The sequence below is a fragment of the Doryrhamphus excisus genome, linkage group LG16 (assembly GCF_037039965.1).
Source record: "Doryrhamphus excisus strain RoL-2023G ecotype Guam linkage group LG16, RoL_Dexc_Guam_v1.1, whole genome shotgun sequence".
In the NCBI taxonomy this organism is placed as follows: domain Eukaryota; kingdom Metazoa; phylum Chordata; class Actinopteri; order Syngnathiformes; family Syngnathidae; genus Doryrhamphus; species Doryrhamphus excisus.
Window position 1 is genome coordinate 9,822,201 of NC_136372.1, and position 17,703 is coordinate 9,839,903.

Here is a 17,703-nt window from a genome sequence, read left to right on the forward strand (position 1 = left end):
ATTTTTTTGTTTTCTATTTTTAATAAATTCAAAACATGTCAAAAAAAACTTTTTCACATTGTCATAATGGAGTATTTTGTGTAGAATTTTGAGGTAAGAGATTAATTTAATTCAGATTGGAATGAGGCTGTAACATGACAAAATGTAGAAAAAGTGAAGGGCTGTGAATACTTTCCGGATGCACTGTATATCACTATATTGACGGTTACTATGGTTATGTAATTACATGGTCATATGACCTCATATTCAGCGTGTGTAAAAAATTAATAAATAAAATAAAAAATACTATAAAATAAATAAATAACATTTTAAAATTATATCAGAAAGGCAGAAAGTGAACAAATATAACAGTTACTGATTGTACAAGAAACAGTTGGAGGTGTAGGATACAATAAGCTTCTTCCTACTCCTTTTGGACATGAGGAACTGTGAATTTGATTAAGTGAAGCACTCAATTGTAACCTGATGCATGTTCAAATAAAAATAAACCATTACCATTACTCTTACATGTTTGTGTCAGTGTGAGAGGTCTCACTCGCTCACATTTTGTATTTGCTGAACCTTTGTGGGGGAGTTTAACAGCTAATAAAAATAGTAATACAAAAATACGCTTGCTGCCTTTATATTATTTTTAAATAATGGCCTATATTTCCGAAATTGATATCCCGTAAAACATAAAATTTGATATGAGATTTCCCCTACTTATTATAACAATTGATTTCTCTATTATATAACACTATTAGATCACATACTAATTATGTTGAAATACTTGTTAAATCACACATAAATTATGCATAAATCTATTTATGAATGGCACTCTGCTGTTAGATCTATACCTTTTATTATACTAATGAGTTGCTAGCATCAAGGCCAGACAGTCAGGATATCGGGAAGACCTAGGTTCGATTCTTGGGCATCTCTATGTGAAACCCCGTGCTTGGGTTTTCTCCGGGTTCTGCGCCTTCCCAAAACGTGCATGCTCGGTTAATTGGCGACTCCAAATTGTATGAATGTGAGTGGTTGTTTGTGTATATGTGCGTCTGCCATTGGACCCTGGCGACCAGTCTAGTACCCTGACTCTCGCCCAAAGTCTGCTGGGATAGGCTGCAACCCTAATGAGGATAAGCGGTATATAAAATGGAGGAATGGAATGAAACATCAGTAAAAGCAGTTTTTGTCTGGCAGGAACCAGGCCCCAAGTTGGGGCATGATGGCGAGTGCGAGTGGGACGTGCCTGCACCCATGTGGCTTGGCTGGGTGTAGCCCGAAGAGCAACATGGGTTCCCATGATCTCACCATTCATGGAATGGGAGGAGGTTAGGTGCAGAGGAGCTGGGTGTCAGCTGAAAGTGGGGACCTTGGTGGTCCGATTCTCAGGTGCAGAAGCAAGCTCTGGGTATAAGAAATGTCAACTCTTCAGCAACCAAATGGCAGTTTTTATTATTTTTATGTGAAAGGTATACACACATAACGGTGTTTCAGATTACCTAATGGTATGAGAGTCTTGAGACATGACAATTTTCTTGTTTCTTTGTGGACACTGAAATATTGACTCATGGATGGTACAGAGAGTCTATACAGCACCGTGAAGGTATAAGGCAAGGAACTTGGAGAACGTCTTTGGCTTATATCCTGCTAGACCAGCTGGTACCTACAGTGGAAAAAACAGAACTAATCAAAATCTTATTAGATTTCATAGTCACAGTTTCTTAAAGGCCACCATCGGCCATCTCTGTGTGGAGTTTGCATGTTCTCCCCGTGCATGCGTGGGTTTTCTCCGGGTACTCCGGTTTCCTCCCACATTCCAAAAACATGGTAGGTTAATTGGCCACTCCAAATTGTCCATAGGTATGAATGTGAGTGTGAATGGTTGTTTGTCTATATGTGCCCTGTGATTGGCTGGCGACCAGTCCAGGGTGTACCCCGCCTCTCGCCGGAAGACCGCTGGGATAGGCTCCAGCACCCCCGCGACCCTCGCGAGGAAAAACGTTAGAAAATGAATGAATGAATAAATGAATGAATGAGTTTCTTAAACGGGACCTATCATGCTCATTTTTCGACCCTTTGCATTGAGTTGTGGACACTTATAGAGCAGTAATCTTCCAGAATATGCACCTACTCCAGGTGTATTTCCTTGGATTTATGCTTCCCGCCACAACGGTCCATTTTAATTTATTCCACCCACAGCCTGTCTCTGGGCACGCCCACTCCACTGTGATTATATCACATGGCCAAAGTGCTTCCTAACTACCGTTGGTGTGATGGATAGGTGCTCAGAAGTCGGATGTGAGGGCCCCACGTGGATGCACAGCTTTAATGCACCTTTCCAGGCAGGAGCGCGCTGCTTCTGGCTCCAGCAACAGTTTGGCGGATAGTTCACATTCATGTATTTGTTCATGTGTGTATGTGTACTTTCCGGATGCACTGTATAGTCGAAATTGATGTACTTTTATCCATATTCATTTATTCTTATTTTGACAATCTATTACTCTCAGTAAGTTTTACTCCAATGTGGCCACTATCAATGTGTCATTTCATAGTGGCCATTACAATACATTATATTTGTTAATTTATTTATAGGGTATTGCAACAGAGGCAGAAAAAAACAAAGTTATATATTTGTGCTTTAGGGGAACAGAATCTCCCTTCATCACATACAAATATATTACCTTTTATGTTACTCTTTCTGATTTTTTAAAAAACCTTACTTACTGAAATGTAAAATTTGTGATTTATTTAAAAATGTACAGTATTTTTGAAAAAAAAATATACAGAATAGCAGTAATTTCAACAGTAATTTCAACAGTAACCACAACGGAACACCGTGTGCAACCCAGCTGCCAGTTTTTTACCGTTGTTATTTTTACAGTGTATCACTGTAAATGGAAAAGCGGTACCACTGTTAAACAGTAAATTCTGGCAATCCAGCTGCCAGTTTTTTACAGTAAAATTTATTTTAATGTGTTAACTTTGACAGGCCTAATATATATTCACATATATACTGTGTGACTATATTAATGTTACATTATTGTGAATCCATCAAATTATATCATTAAGTCTGCGCGATACACGAATTGTGTCGGACTTATTTGCTCAGCCATAATATTCCTATGGAAATTGTTTATTTCTTGGAACTAGCATAACCGTAATAAACATGTTTCCGATGCATGGCACAAAGGAAGTGACATCATGGTTCAGAGTTTAGTTGTCGCTTGGCTGGTATGTTGACCCTGTGTTCACCCGCCTCTCCACTGCCTTGGATTGGTTCTGACCTGGAGACAGTAGGCGCTTCAAGTGATCAATCCGAAAAAGAGGGCGTTTCGGGGGCCCGTCCATTCAATGCCCACCCCCGCCAAAAATCCGACATGCAGAGCGCGTAGAAACCTCAGGTAGCTCTTGTGCGTGCATAAGGAAGGCTGTGAGCAGCAGCAAGCAAGCATCGAGTGAACGGGGCAGTGAAACAGGAAAATCAGACATCGTGAGTGCTAGGAGAGCTGGAAGAAGTACAGATTCTGGAAGATCTAGAGAGCTTTCTGTGCAGGTTATTGTGTGTAGCTGCTCTACAGGAGTCCACATCTCAATACAAATGGCCAAAAATGAGCACAATAGGTCCAATAATAGTACTGGCTAGTAATAATGATCCTTTTAATTTTCAACGTGATGAATGTTCATTCAACATTATATCAATGTTGTGTGCCCGTTGTGCAGTTGCTAAATCTGATATCTCAATTTCAATGATTGGGATGATTGTTTTACCTTCACTTGCTTTTTGATGATGAGTGGTCTGACTTTTGCAAAATCGTAGAGCTCTGCATCTTCATCCAGCCACACCTGCAACAAGTTAATTTAGAATTAACTCTCATCTCTTACACCAATGAATAAAATATATAAAAGTCTTGTTAAAACATTTATTGCGTTTTGAATAATTATAATTTAATTTCATGTAAACCTCAACAGACAGCAACCAAATTTGTTCTAACTTAATATTCATTGAAGCTCTGTATATGGAACTTTGTTCAAAACGGCCATAAAAGAAGTCTAAAACTGTTAAACTTTTAGATATACGTATACGGTAAATGGTCTTTCACTTGTATAGTGCTTTTCCACCTCCAAAGCACTCAAAGTGCTTTGACGCTGTGGGCACATTTACTGTATCTACTGATGATGCAGCATCAGGGGGTTCAGTAAGGATACTTCAACATGAACCCTCAACCTTCAGGTTGGGAGCCTCTACAACAGGGGTGTCAAACTCATGCCATGGAGGGCCGAGACACGACAGGTTTTCTTTCCAGCCGGTCACTATAGCAGGTGATTTTAATGATTAACCCTCCTTTGGTTTGAGGGAACGAGCTCGTCAATTAAATCACCTGCTGGAGAAACTGGTTGGAAAGAAAACCTGTAGTGCTTCAGCCCTCTGTCGACACGTTCTCTACAACCTGAGCATTGCCACTCCAATTGACATCTGTAAAATCATGAAATATTTAAAGTTAGAATTATTTGATAGATGATACTACTGTCTTTTCTTCTTGATAAAGTATGTAAAAGCATTATATCAGATGAAATGATTATACAAAAGATGGTTTGATTAAAAAAAAGATTATTCCTGAACTTTTATGCAACAATTTGGTAATACCAGAAAGGACATTTATGCGTGAATACAAATAGATGGCATAGACATTGACAGGGCAAGCAAAAATGAATTTGTAGGCATTATAATAAACAACAAAATGAGTTGGAAATCCCACATTAATAATATACAACTTAAAGTGGCAAAAACACAGCTGTTACCACACAGACGAGAGCCCTCAGTCATGAGGGATGCCCCCTGCAACATCTGCATGTAACCGTACGCCACAAAGACTAAGAAGGTCATCACAGACTCTGGAGGCTAGGGATGAACTCACAAACCTTTCACCTCATTAATCTGGAGAAGGTGGAATTTCCCATCAAATCCCTGTGAACCAAAAAAAGACTGGACATGGACAAAAAGTGTGTCTGTTGAAAAGTGCCCGGTCAAAACTATCCTTTTGCTCCCCACCTGGTCATTTAACTTTTACAATTAGAGTTTGAGAAAATCCTTTGCTGCATAGTGTTGTATGGAACCTGGTTTTTGATGCCGTCGTCGCCTCTCAGATCTGTAGTGTTGAGCTGGAAAACGATGAACTGGAAGATTCTGCCATTGGTCCCGACTCCCTGTATTGTAATAGGATTATCTAACACACCCTTCGTCTTGGTCTTAGCATGTGTATGTATGCACAGACAGACCCAGACATGACAAAGAGAGAGAGACATACACAGAAATAAGAAATAAGTTAGACGACTTTCATTGATAAGTTAGAAAACTTTCAGGTTACCAATGATCAGACATATCGCAGAAGCAATTTTTGGTTTAGAGCACAATAGCTTTTTGATAAATATTACTGCTGCCGAAGTTAAGATTTTTTTTGCAGTATTATATCAGATAAGTAGGCCTTACCCCAAACAATTTCCGTGCATGTGCCAGAGCAGATCCAAAAAGGAACATGATCATCTTGGCTCTGAACTGCTCTGGTTTAAGCTTACAGCGAACATCATCTCCTTCCAGGAAGTAAAGTGTGTGGGCATGAGGGTAAAAATATTGACCTCCAAAACCTAATTGAAAAAACAAAAAAAATACAGACTGAAACTGAATTTAAGAAGGTTTACATTAGAGCTGGGCAATATATCAATATTTCTTTTAAGTACGATGAGAAAATCAAACTTATCATTCATATCGATATAAACTGGATTTGCACTGTTGACTCTTGACAAAGGTCTGTCTCCCTGTGCTGTGTGTCAGCGCTCCCTTGGGAGGCTGCTGCACTGTGCTCCTCTGTGCTTGTGATCTGGTGACAAAAAACCTCTCTTTTCATCATGATGGTCCGGTACAGCAAACGTATTACTGCAAACGCTGCGCCGATCTGCTTATCGACCTCACACTGTTATCTTCCCTCACTCATGAACACCAAGGTACTTAGGAGCTTCACCTGGGAAAGGACCTCATTCCCAACCCGGAAGGACCACTCCACCTTTTTCAGACTGACAACCACGGCCTCTGATTTGGAAGTGCTCAGTCTCATCCAACAAGCTTCACACTCAGATGCAAACCGTACGCTTAAGATCACAGCTTGAGGAGGCCATCAGGACCACATTTGTCCACCAATAGCAGCGATGAGATCCTAAGGCCCCTGAACCGGACACCTTGGATGCGCCTAGAAATTCTGTCCATGAAAATTATGAACAGAATTGGTGACAAAGGGCAGCCTTGGCGAGGCCAATATTCACTGGAAACAGGCTTAACTCATTGCTGGCAATGTGAACCAAGCTCTTGCTTCGGTTGTACAAGGACCAAATGGCATGTCGCACCGATCAATCCCATACTACCAGAGCAACACTCAAGGATGCGCGAGGGACACTTGTCGATTGCTTTTTCGAAGTCCACAGAGGGTGAGGGTGTGAGGGTGGAGAGCTGGTCCAGTGTTCTGCGCCGGGGACAAAAATCGCATTGAACCTCTTGTAGCAGAGGTTCGACGGTTGTACCCTTCTCTCCAGTGGCCTGGAATAGACTTTTCCAGGGAGGTTGAGGAGTGTGATTTCCCTGTTGTTGGAATACACCCTCCGGCCACTGTTCTTAAAGAGGGGGACCACCACCCCGGTCTGACAATCCAAAGGTACTATTCCTGACTTCCATACAATGTTGAGGAGACGTGTCAGCCAAGTCAGTCCCTGAACATCCAGAGCCTTGAGCAATTCAGGGCGAAACTCATCCACCCCTAAAGATTTTCCACTGAGGAGCATTTTGACCACCCCAGATACCTCAGCCACGGTGAGTGTCTGCATATGTGTCCTCTCCCTCAGCTTCTTTTATGGAAGGTACGTTGGTGGGATTGAGAAGGACCTCAAAGTATTCCTTCCATCGTCTGACTACATCCTCAATCAAGGTCAGCAAGACCCTGTCCTACTGTATACAGTGTGGAAAGGGCACTGCTTCCCCTTTCTGAGGCGTCGGTCGGTTTGCCAGAACCTCTTCGAGGCTGACCAAAAGTCGTGCGTCATGGCCTCACCAAATTCATCCCAAGTTTTTGCCTTGACCACCGCCCTTAGCCACGTACCGCTTGGCCTGACGGTACCTGTCAGCTGCTTCAGGAGTCCCATAAGGCCTCCATGCTCGATAGGACTCTTTCTTCGGCTTGATGGCAGCCCTAACCTCTGATGTCCACCATCGGGTTCGGGACCTGCCGCCACGACTGGCATCGACCACCTTGCGGCCTCAGAAATGGAAGCACGGAATATGGCCCATTTGGACTTTATCTCGGTCCTTCCCCTGGATGCAGGCGAAGCTCTGCCAGAGGTGAGAGTTGAAGACTCGACGAACGGGAGATGCCAGATGTTCCCAGCACACATTCACTACACGTTTGAGTCTCCCAGGCTGTTCGACAACCTCCATTGCCATCTAATCCAACTCATCACCAGGTGGTGATCAGTTCACAGCTCAACACCTCTCTTCACCTGTGTGTCCAGAACATGCGGATGTAGGTCTGATATTACGGCTACAAAGTTGATCATAGACCTGCGGCCTAGGTGTCCTGGTGCCAAGTGCACTTATGGAAATCCCTATGTTCAAATATGGTGTTAGTTATGGACAAACTGTGGTTCGCACAAAAGTCCAATAACATCTCGCACTGCATGGGTTCAGACCGGGGAAGCCGTTCCTCCCAATCACGCCGCTCCAGGTCACACTGTAATTGTCCACATGGGCTTTGAAGTCTCCCAGTAGAATGCTGGAGCACCATCACCAGCACCCTCATGATGGACTCCAAGAAGGCCAGGTACCGTGAACTGCCGTTTGGAGCGGATGCACAAAAGACTGTCAGGACTAAGGATCGACCGATACATCGGCCGGCCGATATTCAAGTAAATATTATTTACTTGATATTTGTGTTCTTTACTTGAATCGGTATCGGCCGATACGCGTGTGAGTTCGCGATGTATTTTTCCGCAGCATGATTTACAGACAGGCATCTGCCGAGCAGCTTTGTTTTGCCGGAGGACCCTGCAACACACGCAGTCGCGGTACCCCTCCCACACACACATCACAACAAGGGTACGTTCTCTACTTTTAATTAGCCTCTAACAGTTAAACTTAGTTGAAGTATTGCCACCTGCTTTGAAATAGGAAACATGAACGCCAAGAGCATGCAATAGATGTGCTTGAAAATACAGTTTAGTTTGTGGGTCTTAAAAACAGGAATGCTGCTGAACGCTTCATCTTTAAAAGTTTCTACCATTGTAATTAGGGAGCTGTTGATGTAGTTGGAGGCTAATATGTACAGCTGTTATCAACACCGGTTTAATGTCAACGTTGTCAATTCAGTCCCATGGTGTTTGTAGGAGTGTCATTCAATGAATGCCGGGTTGAGGTTAAATGCTTGTCGTGTTATGTGTGTGCGCGCTCTCTCCGAGCATGCACGCATCAATGATGAGAGAAATGTTTTATATATCGTACAAAATTGTGTCTGTGTTTTCTGTGATGTGTTTGTGTGTGTGGAGTCTCACTGCGGAGGAGCAGTCATCACATCGATGCTAGATAAAACTTAAACTATGACAGAAATGTTTTGCACATGGTTCAATATTTATACCTTTTAATGTTGATAATGCCGTTTAAATGTGTGTTTAAGAAAGCTGAATCCTACTGTGGTCAGTGTTTACATTTCAATAAATATTTGTTTAAACTTGAGACCTGTAATATTTGTTATCATTGTCATTTTTTCATGTAAATTGAGGGAGCAAAAGCAGTATCGGCCATCGGCTAAGGGTGATGGAAAAAAATCAATATCGGCCTGAATAAAAACATATCGGTCGATCCCAAGTCAGGACCATTTCCCCAACCCAAAGGCATACGTAAATGACTCTGCTGGTCATCAGGGATGAGTCTAACACAGAGGCACCTAGCCCACAACAACTCACCACCTCTCCCCTGCAGAGTAGATCAAGCTCCACCCCCTCTCAAGGAGTTTGACTCAAGAACCCAAACTGTGGGTTGAAGTGAGTCCAACTATATCGAGGCGGAATGTCTCAACCTCTCGCACAAGTTCAGGTTCTTTCCCCACCAGAGAAGTGTCTCTGGGGACCAAACCGCCAAAGACCAGCAGACTACTCTCATTGTAAGCAGTAAACCACTTCCTTTTAGAACTGTTTTAGAACTAAACCGGTTGAATGACTATAAACACTGTTGAAGGTTGGCGGAACTTCAGAGCGTGAATATAGCCAGCGGGGTTAGCTTCATTTAGTAGCATGCCAGTGTTGTTGCAAGTGTGACTCTGGCTTCACCGCTTTAATGTAACGTTTTATAATGCCCAATGACGACGTATAAGTTATGAGTGAGGACAGAAAGCATGTTTTTTTTTTTTACATTTTACATAGGACATACGACTGGCCTTCAAATTAAAAGCTCTGTTTGTCGTCTAACTGTAAATAAGAGTCATAAAGATATTAACATAAGCAGTTGGAACTGCATGGGTGACTATATCTTCCTTAATGACAAGCATAGACATTACATAGTAGCGATGTGTGCAGAGGCTGATATCCCATTAGAAAAGTTAGTCAGTTTGTTACTAATAATTACATTTGCTTGTCTATATGTGCCCTGACATTGGCACAGGGTGTACCGGGATAGTCTCCAGCTTACCCATGACCCTAATGAGTACAAGTGGTATAGAAAATAGATGGAGGGATAATATATTAATGCATTATAAGTATGAGCAAAACACTTTAATGCATTACAACATACACCTCAACAAAAAGTGTTCAGGACATGAAAAAGAAAGCCTTTCCTTACCTGTGCAATTCACCTCCTCCTTGTACACATGTACTGTCTGCAAGTCCACAGTAGGCGACACAGGATAGAACGTTTCAAGAGCGTGATCTGCTGTGTCTAACACTTGCTGTATTCCAGAAACCCTTGGGAGGGCATCCATGCTGTTATACACAAAAGCATTTTGACCCCGAATCTGGAACAAGTTGTCGCCTGGTAAACAAACAGGATATTTAACAAAGGTTTAACTAACGGTCATTATGACGGCATAATTTATGTCTTTATGAAGGGTGTATAAAGAGGTTCCTCCTAATATGATTGATATGAAAAACACTGAATAACAATTTCAACTGATACACATTTTATCTTGTATATGCACTATTGCTAACTGGGAGTTCAACAAAGACTCGTCTTTGACACAGTGTGTACTTAGTTTTTTTTGAAAGTTTTATTACATATTTGGACTCTTCAGGCAGCGTCTGTGTTTAACTTGAACACATTCTTGACAATAAACATGAGTATGAATCTATTCAAAGTAGGCATTAGAAACATTAAGGTCATTTGATTGTGAATTAGGTACACACCTCTTTTCCATGATGCTGCTAATGAACATTTCTCAACACTCATTCTCCTTCTCGTCAGTGGATGACTGGACTGTAGAGTGGCACAAAGATGGAGCAGATTGAAGAGGAGCGTGTTGCTAAGAGGAAAAACAAAACATTTTAGGAACATTTGGAGTGGCGTTTTTTTCATTGAGGGAGAAAAAAAATCCAAACCTCCATGGCCTTGTGTGAAAAAGTAATTTGACAAGTGCTTGAAATTCTCCACCTTCTGTATCTCTTCTCCCTGCAACCTCACTCTTCCACTTGGGTCCCCCTCTCCTTTCCAGGGCAAACCTCCACTCTTCTAGCATCTCCCCTACCAGTTCCCTACTCTCACTACAAATCCCAATGTCATCTGCAAAGGCTTACAAGGTCTATAAGGATTTTTTTTTAAAAGGAAACAAAATAATACTCGCTTTGGGGGCAAAACTAAGCTGTGCAAAATAAACTGAATGTAATAATATAACAGAAAGCATGCATGATGCACCAATATTAAACATTGTCAAAACGTAGAACGAGGTAACTATCGGTAAAAAAGTTTGGAATAATTCACACTTCAGCCTCAAGATCATTATAGGATCCATTCATATTTCTGTTCATTGATTCAATAGCATATCAACCAGATTACATAGCATCCATTACATGTTCTACTACTAGTTAGCATTGAGTTTAGCAACCGTTAAAGATACATAAAAAAAGAGACAATTATTTAAAAACAAATATGACAGCCAAAATCAAGGTAATGCAATAAAAACTTAAGCCAATGACACCAATAGTCATTAGTCACGCAATAATAAATTAACAAACAAGTAAATGGAAAAAATACTTCCGCATTGGAGTTCATGGCGCGATCGGAACAAATAAGTGACTTTTCCACACAGCCTACACAAGATAGTGGCTTCAAATATGAGGTGGCAATCGGGAAAGGTACCACATAGTTGTTTTAACTAAAAGTCACACCAGCATCAGCTGGAATTCCATAGTTGTTGCACAGCAGTGATGGCGAATCAGGAGGGAAATCTTATTTTGGTATGTAAGTGCTGCGTTCCAACAGATACAGGTACAGGTGTTTAACATCTGGCAGTGGATCAAATTTTGCTACAGATGGAGACATGCCTGGTCCTAATATCCACCGCCGAGGCAATCAGGGGATTGAGGTCAGTCGATGCACCCGGGCTACTTGCCAAGCCATCCAGTTCATCAAGGAAGAAGAAAAGCCACAGAGTTGGGACTCTTTTAGAGTCGGGACACCATGGAATTATTCCAGTCAGATAAATCAGCAGGATCAAAACTAGCAAACTGCTGTCAGTGCTGTTCAAGCTCAAGCTGCATCACAAACAATGAATTATCTTCAATATTTCAAGTTAATTAAAATAATAACAGTTAAGCGTGCAGGAGTAGGGACATGTCAGGTCACATGTCTGAAGGGGTACATGAGTACATGACACAGTAAAAAGGTTGGTAACCACTGGACAAGGCCACTCCAAAATCAGTTTGTTTTTCTTCAGCCATTAAAGGTGAACATGCTGTTGTGTGTCTTGCTGCACAAGCACTAAGGACCACACTTGAGGTCACTAACAGATGGCCAGAAATTCTCCTTCAGAATTTTTGGTAGACAGCAGAATTCATGGTTCCATTTATCACAGCAAGTCTTCCAGGTCCTGAAGCAGCAAAACATCCCCAGATCATCACACTACCACCACCATATTTTATTGTTAATATGATGTTCTTTTTTTTAATGTGGCATTACTTTTATGTCAGATGCAATGTGACACATTCCAACTTCCAACAAGTTAAAACTTTTGTCTCATATAAACACAGGGTATTTTCCCGAAAGTCTAGGGAATCATCAAGATGTTTTCTGGCAAGATTGAGACAAGCCTTAATGTTCTTTGTGTTCAGCAGTATTTTTTGTCTTGGAACTCTGACATGCAAGCTGTATTTACCCAGTGTCTTTCTTATGGGGTGCCATGAACAATAGCCTTAACTGAAGCAAGTGAAGCCTGCAGTTCTTTGGGTGTTGTTGTGGGGTCTTTTGTGACATCTTAGATGAGTCGTCACTACGCTCTTTTTTTATATAATTTGTAATATTAAAATGCCCCTTCTGGGGAGGTTCACCACTTTTCCATGTTTTTATCCATTGTGGACAATGGCGCTTACTGTAGTTCACTGAAGTTCCAAAGCTTTAGAAATGGTTTTATAACCTTTTCCAGAGTGATAGATCTCAGTTATTCTCAGTTAAGTTATGTTTTAATAAGTAGGGGGAGGCGGGGGGTCGCTTTTTCACATAAGGCCATCCATTAATAATAAAGTTTCATTTAAAAACTGCATTTTGTGTTCAGTTGTGTTGTCACTGATTATTATTTCAATTTGTTGAAAGTTGTTGCCCTGTGATTGGCTGGCGCGACAAGTCCAGGGTGTACCCCACCACTCGCGACCCTCGTGAGGATAGGCGCTAGAAAATGAATGAATGAACTACACCCAATTTCTTGTTTGAAAAATCATCAAAATGTACATTGCATAATTGTTCCAAAAACCACACACTTGACGGAGTACCTGTATTTTACTCCATCTGGTCGCTCCTCAGTTGTGTCCCAGAAGCGGGCATGTTTGATGGCATTCTGAACACGACTGTCCTGATTTGGTAGCTGGTTAGCAGGCCTCTCTGCCGTTGAGAGAAGCTCTGGTGGCAAACCAGAGATTTCCTTGCTTTTGGTTAACCAGAGAGCCTGACGAACACCTAAGAGATTACAAACACATTATACAAAGGCAACCTACATTCTGTGGTTCATGAAGTGATTTTATGCTGTTTAAACCAAATGAAGCACTAGTGCAGGGAGCAGTGTTTTAAAACCTTGCCAAAAGACCATTTCGCAAAGCACCAACTTTATATGGTCAAATCAAGCATGTAAAAACTGGTGGCTATGCATATTTGAACGATATGCAGGGCTTCTGCCAATACAAAATAACTCCCGCCTCGCCTTAAAAAATTTTTTTTTTTTTAATATCAAGTAATATATTGTGTATAAATGGATATACAATATGTACTTTATTAAGTGTTTAATGTAGATACATACAGTACAGTATATATTATGGATGTTCCGATTTGGATTTTATGATTCGGCCGATACGGATACATACATACAATACATACACATATATGCAGTGTAAATGTAAAAATGAACTACTACTAGTGTAGTTAGTTAATTAGGAGTCACCAAGGTTTTTTCTTGTGCGAGCTACTTTTACAAAATGAAAATGATCCAGAGCTACTTTATTTTCATAGCCCTACAAAGCTGATATGCTTGTTTGTTGAACATTAACAAACCGCAAGGCTGCACGGTGGAGAGTGGTTAGCTAGGAGACCCGAGTTCAATTCCACCCATGGTCATCTCTGTGTGGCGTTTGCATGTTCTCCCCGTGCAGTTTTCTCCTCCCAGAAAATGAATGAATGAATTTTGTTTTAGCATTTTTTTTTGCTGGTGATATTACTTGTTAAGTGCTGTGGGAGATTTATTTGCTTGATTTTGCCAAAAAGCTATCTTAACTTAAGTGCACAATGGAATCCCATAATAACAAAATAAATGGTGCGGTTTGGATGAATGACAGGGTTAATCATTGAAAATAAGAAAGAAAAAAAGTGGAAGATGTACGGTGTCTTCTCCACACAAGCAGCGCCCGGTTGCTGGTGCATCGCGGTAGTGCTTTTATGGTACACCATCTCCATTTTGCACAGGTCACAGACGACCGAATTCTGAATTGTTACCTGTAAGTGTAAAGCACTCCCATACTTTTGACATCCTATTGCGAGATCTTTTCTTCTCTGACTTGTGACTTGATGCCGCGGCGGCCATTTTTTTGTTTTGAATAATGACACATCGGTAGACATGCTTGTTCTGGATGTGCAGTGGGGGCAAAGGTGATCGGCAGATGGAATCGGCATTATAAAATAAATACTGGCCAAATATCGGTACCATGCTTTTTCACTGATATCACCCGGTACTGATCAGTGGCCGGTCGTTCCAGTTTGTCCGCTAGTCAAGCTGCAGAGTGGCCCATGTTCACATAACAGTCCAGTGTGAAATGCCGTTGACAGACTAAAATTTGCTTTGCTGGTAAGGAATCAGGAACTCCAACCACTTGTGCCTCATGGTGAGTCTTTAGGAATTGTAAACAAATGTGGCTCATTTTGAGTGACGTCACCACGTTTGCTGTCATGTTAACCATAATAACAGGAATGAACAACTATGCAACTTTAACTACAAACTGACGAACTATTTACATTGACGGTGCCGCAAAGCACGATGGGAACCAGGAAGTGCTCCCAGCGACGCTACAATATAGTTTAGTTTGTGGGTCTGAAAAACAGGAATGCTGCTGAATGCTTCATCTTTTTAAGTGCCTACTGTTGTAATTAGGGAGCTGTTGATGTAGTTGGAGGCTAATATGTACAGCTGTTACCAACACCGCTTTAATGTCAACGTTGTCAATTCAGTCCCATGGTGTTTGTAGGAGTTTCATTCAGCCAACGGCGGGCTGAGGTTAAATGTGTGTCGTGTTATGTGTGTGCGCTCTCTTTGAGCATGCATGCACACACACACACACACACACACACACAGATTGGAGAACCAGAAACAAATTGGAGCAGCCGTGTCTGCTTATCAGAGGTCTTTAGCATGCACGACAGGAACTTTAATGATGAGAGAAATGTTTTATATATCATACTAAATTGTGTCAGTGTGATGTGTTTGTGTGTGTGTGGAAGCGGGGGTAGAGGGGGTGCGTCTCACTGCGGAGAAGCAGTCATCACATCGATGCTAGATAGAAAAACTATGACAGAAATGTTTTCCACATGGTTGAATATTTATTCCTTTTAAAGTTGATAATGCCGTTTTAATGTGTTTTTAAGAACACTGAATTCTCCTGTGTTCAGTATTTACATTTCAATAAATATTTGATTAAACTTGAGACCTGTAATATTTGTTATCATTGTCATTTTCTCATGTAAATTGAGGCAGAAAAAGCAATATCGGCCCAAGCAAAATCGGCCATCGGCTAAGGGTGATGGAAAAAATCGGTATCGGCCCGAAAAAAAAGCATATCGGTCGATCCCTACTCCTGATACTGCTTCATCAGTAAGTAAATGTGCTAACAGTGTCAAAGCGCTTGAGAGCCTTGGAGGTAGAAAAGTGCTATACAAGTGAAAGACCATAATTTCAACATTTAAAAAATATATATACATATATTATGATTATCATTCAAAGATAATTGTGTCATCATTGTGTCATGTCACATTTGAATCACGACATGGTACTCAAGTGTAGTGTACCAGTGTGAGGCATATTGCGTGAGCTACAAATTGCGGGGCATCAACAGTTCACGCACCATTCCGAGTCATGGTGTAAAAACAACTACGCACAGCAATAGGCAGATAAAATAGACAAGACACTGCCAGCTTACAATGCAACAGTACTTTTTGGCACACTGACGGCACCTGCGATGGCTGCATGGCTTCTTTATGTCTATGCCTCTATGACTGTTGTCTGCTGACAAGCATGGGGTGAACAGGTGACTATTGGGCAAAATAGGCAGTAATGAGCCTATAAGAGTCACAGGTTTGTAAATGCAGGCTTGTGACACTGTGATGGAAGAGTTTTTGGTGTGTCGTCATTTTCGACTAAAAATGACAACTTTGGTGCAATGGTATGAATGCTTTTTCAACAATGACAGAGAGTGCATACAGTAAAGAATACTTATGAACAAAAACAGTGATGGATTGTCATTCATTCATTTTCTACCGCTTATCCTCACAAGGGTCAGGGGCGTGCTGGGGCCTATCCCAGCTGTCTTCGGGCGAGTACAGTACAGTACAGTACAGTACACCCTGGACTGGTCACCAGCCAATCACAGGGCACATATAGACAAACAACCATTCACACCACACTCACATTCATACCTATGGACAATTTGGAGCTGCCAATTTGATGGATTGTCATGTTTGTGCTATTTCCTTTCATGTAAACAGGGGAAACACACATTTCCTTTGTTCTGTGCCGAGAAATTGAGTGACTCTCATGGGTATGAATACTTTTGCAACCCACTGTAGTGGCCACATTTGGTTACCGATGCTGTAGAAAACGCTAAAATGCTAAAGCTACTTACCATTGAGAGACGTCTTGAAATAACCTCTTTTCTTGAGAAACTTTGGACTATCCATATTTTAATTGTTATTTTGAACTAAATATATTATTGAAAATTTTATTTCTCATGTATTTATATTGCTCTAAAACAGGCATCAAATTAAATTTGTCAGATTAAATTTGTCACATAGTACTATTGGACTACATAGGTTAGGTAACAAAAGAGGCCTCGACATTTTAGACTTTCACTGTAAGTGAAGCTGGACACACTAAGGAAACAGAATATCGAGTGCAAACAAATATATCAATCACAAAGGCACAGCTTCAAATGAAGAAATTATAATACGCCAGGAATGTTATTAAACCTACGTTTTCAGATGTGAACTTAAACTGCATATTAATGTACATTAATGTTATTATGTGGAAAGACAGTGATGTAACATATAATACAATCCTACTCGCTTATATATTGAAAAACTAGCACGAAATGCGAATTTAATGTAATAAATGATATGCCATACACTATACCTTCTAGTGCGCTGGTCCTCTGGTTGAACACATAACATGGCTTCTCTTTGTACAAAGGCATCTCGTGTTTTGGAGGAGACCTAAAATACCTGGGATCCTTGTAATCCATTTCCCATTGGGAATAAATGGGTTGAGCTAGCCACGGGACATAGTGCATCTTTTCTCCATAGGTGACCGTATCCAGTCCTGGGACGTGCACTTTTTCCTTGGGCTCCCGTTGACTTGAAGCTTTTCTCGCAATGCTGTGGCTGACAGAGAAGTGTCGGGCATGTAGTCCGCTTCTTTTTCCACATGCAGACAACCGGCTAAAATGTCCGCAGAGAAGCCATTTCGAAAAGCCAAAAGCCACTGGGGTCATACACAGGGTTTCGGAAATCATATCGATATTTCTTCTCGATGTTGGCTGTAGGACATTCACAGAATCCTTGTCTTCTTCGTTGTCTGCCTTTTCTTCCTCGTCTGGTTTAAAAGCTGGTGACGACCATGCCTTCAAAGGTGCATTACCGTCACCTACTGTACCGGAGTATGTAGCATCGGCCGTGCAACCGACTTTACATGCATTTAAAAACTATATAAAAAAATATGAAAATAACACTACTTT

The 17,703-nt window shown here is 41.2% G+C and overlaps 1 protein-coding gene across 1 annotated transcript; it reads right to left on the reverse strand.

Annotated features, from left to right (window-relative positions):
* Positions 1–230: 230 nt before the first annotated feature.
* Positions 231–17,582, reverse strand: mrpl37 (mitochondrial ribosomal protein L37). The gene is made up of 8 exons (XM_058049673.2): positions 17,103–17,582; positions 12,991–13,174; positions 10,417–10,532; positions 9,857–10,045; positions 5,477–5,631; positions 5,104–5,235; positions 3,757–3,831; positions 231–1,651 (listed from the first exon to the last, which is right to left on the reverse strand). Exons 1-8 carry the CDS (start codon positions 17,479–17,481, stop codon positions 1,574–1,576), a joined length of 1,308 nt encoding a protein of 435 aa, XP_057905656.2. The 5' UTR covers positions 17,482–17,582; the 3' UTR covers positions 231–1,573.
* Between the last annotated feature and the right edge of the window lie 121 nt (positions 17,583–17,703).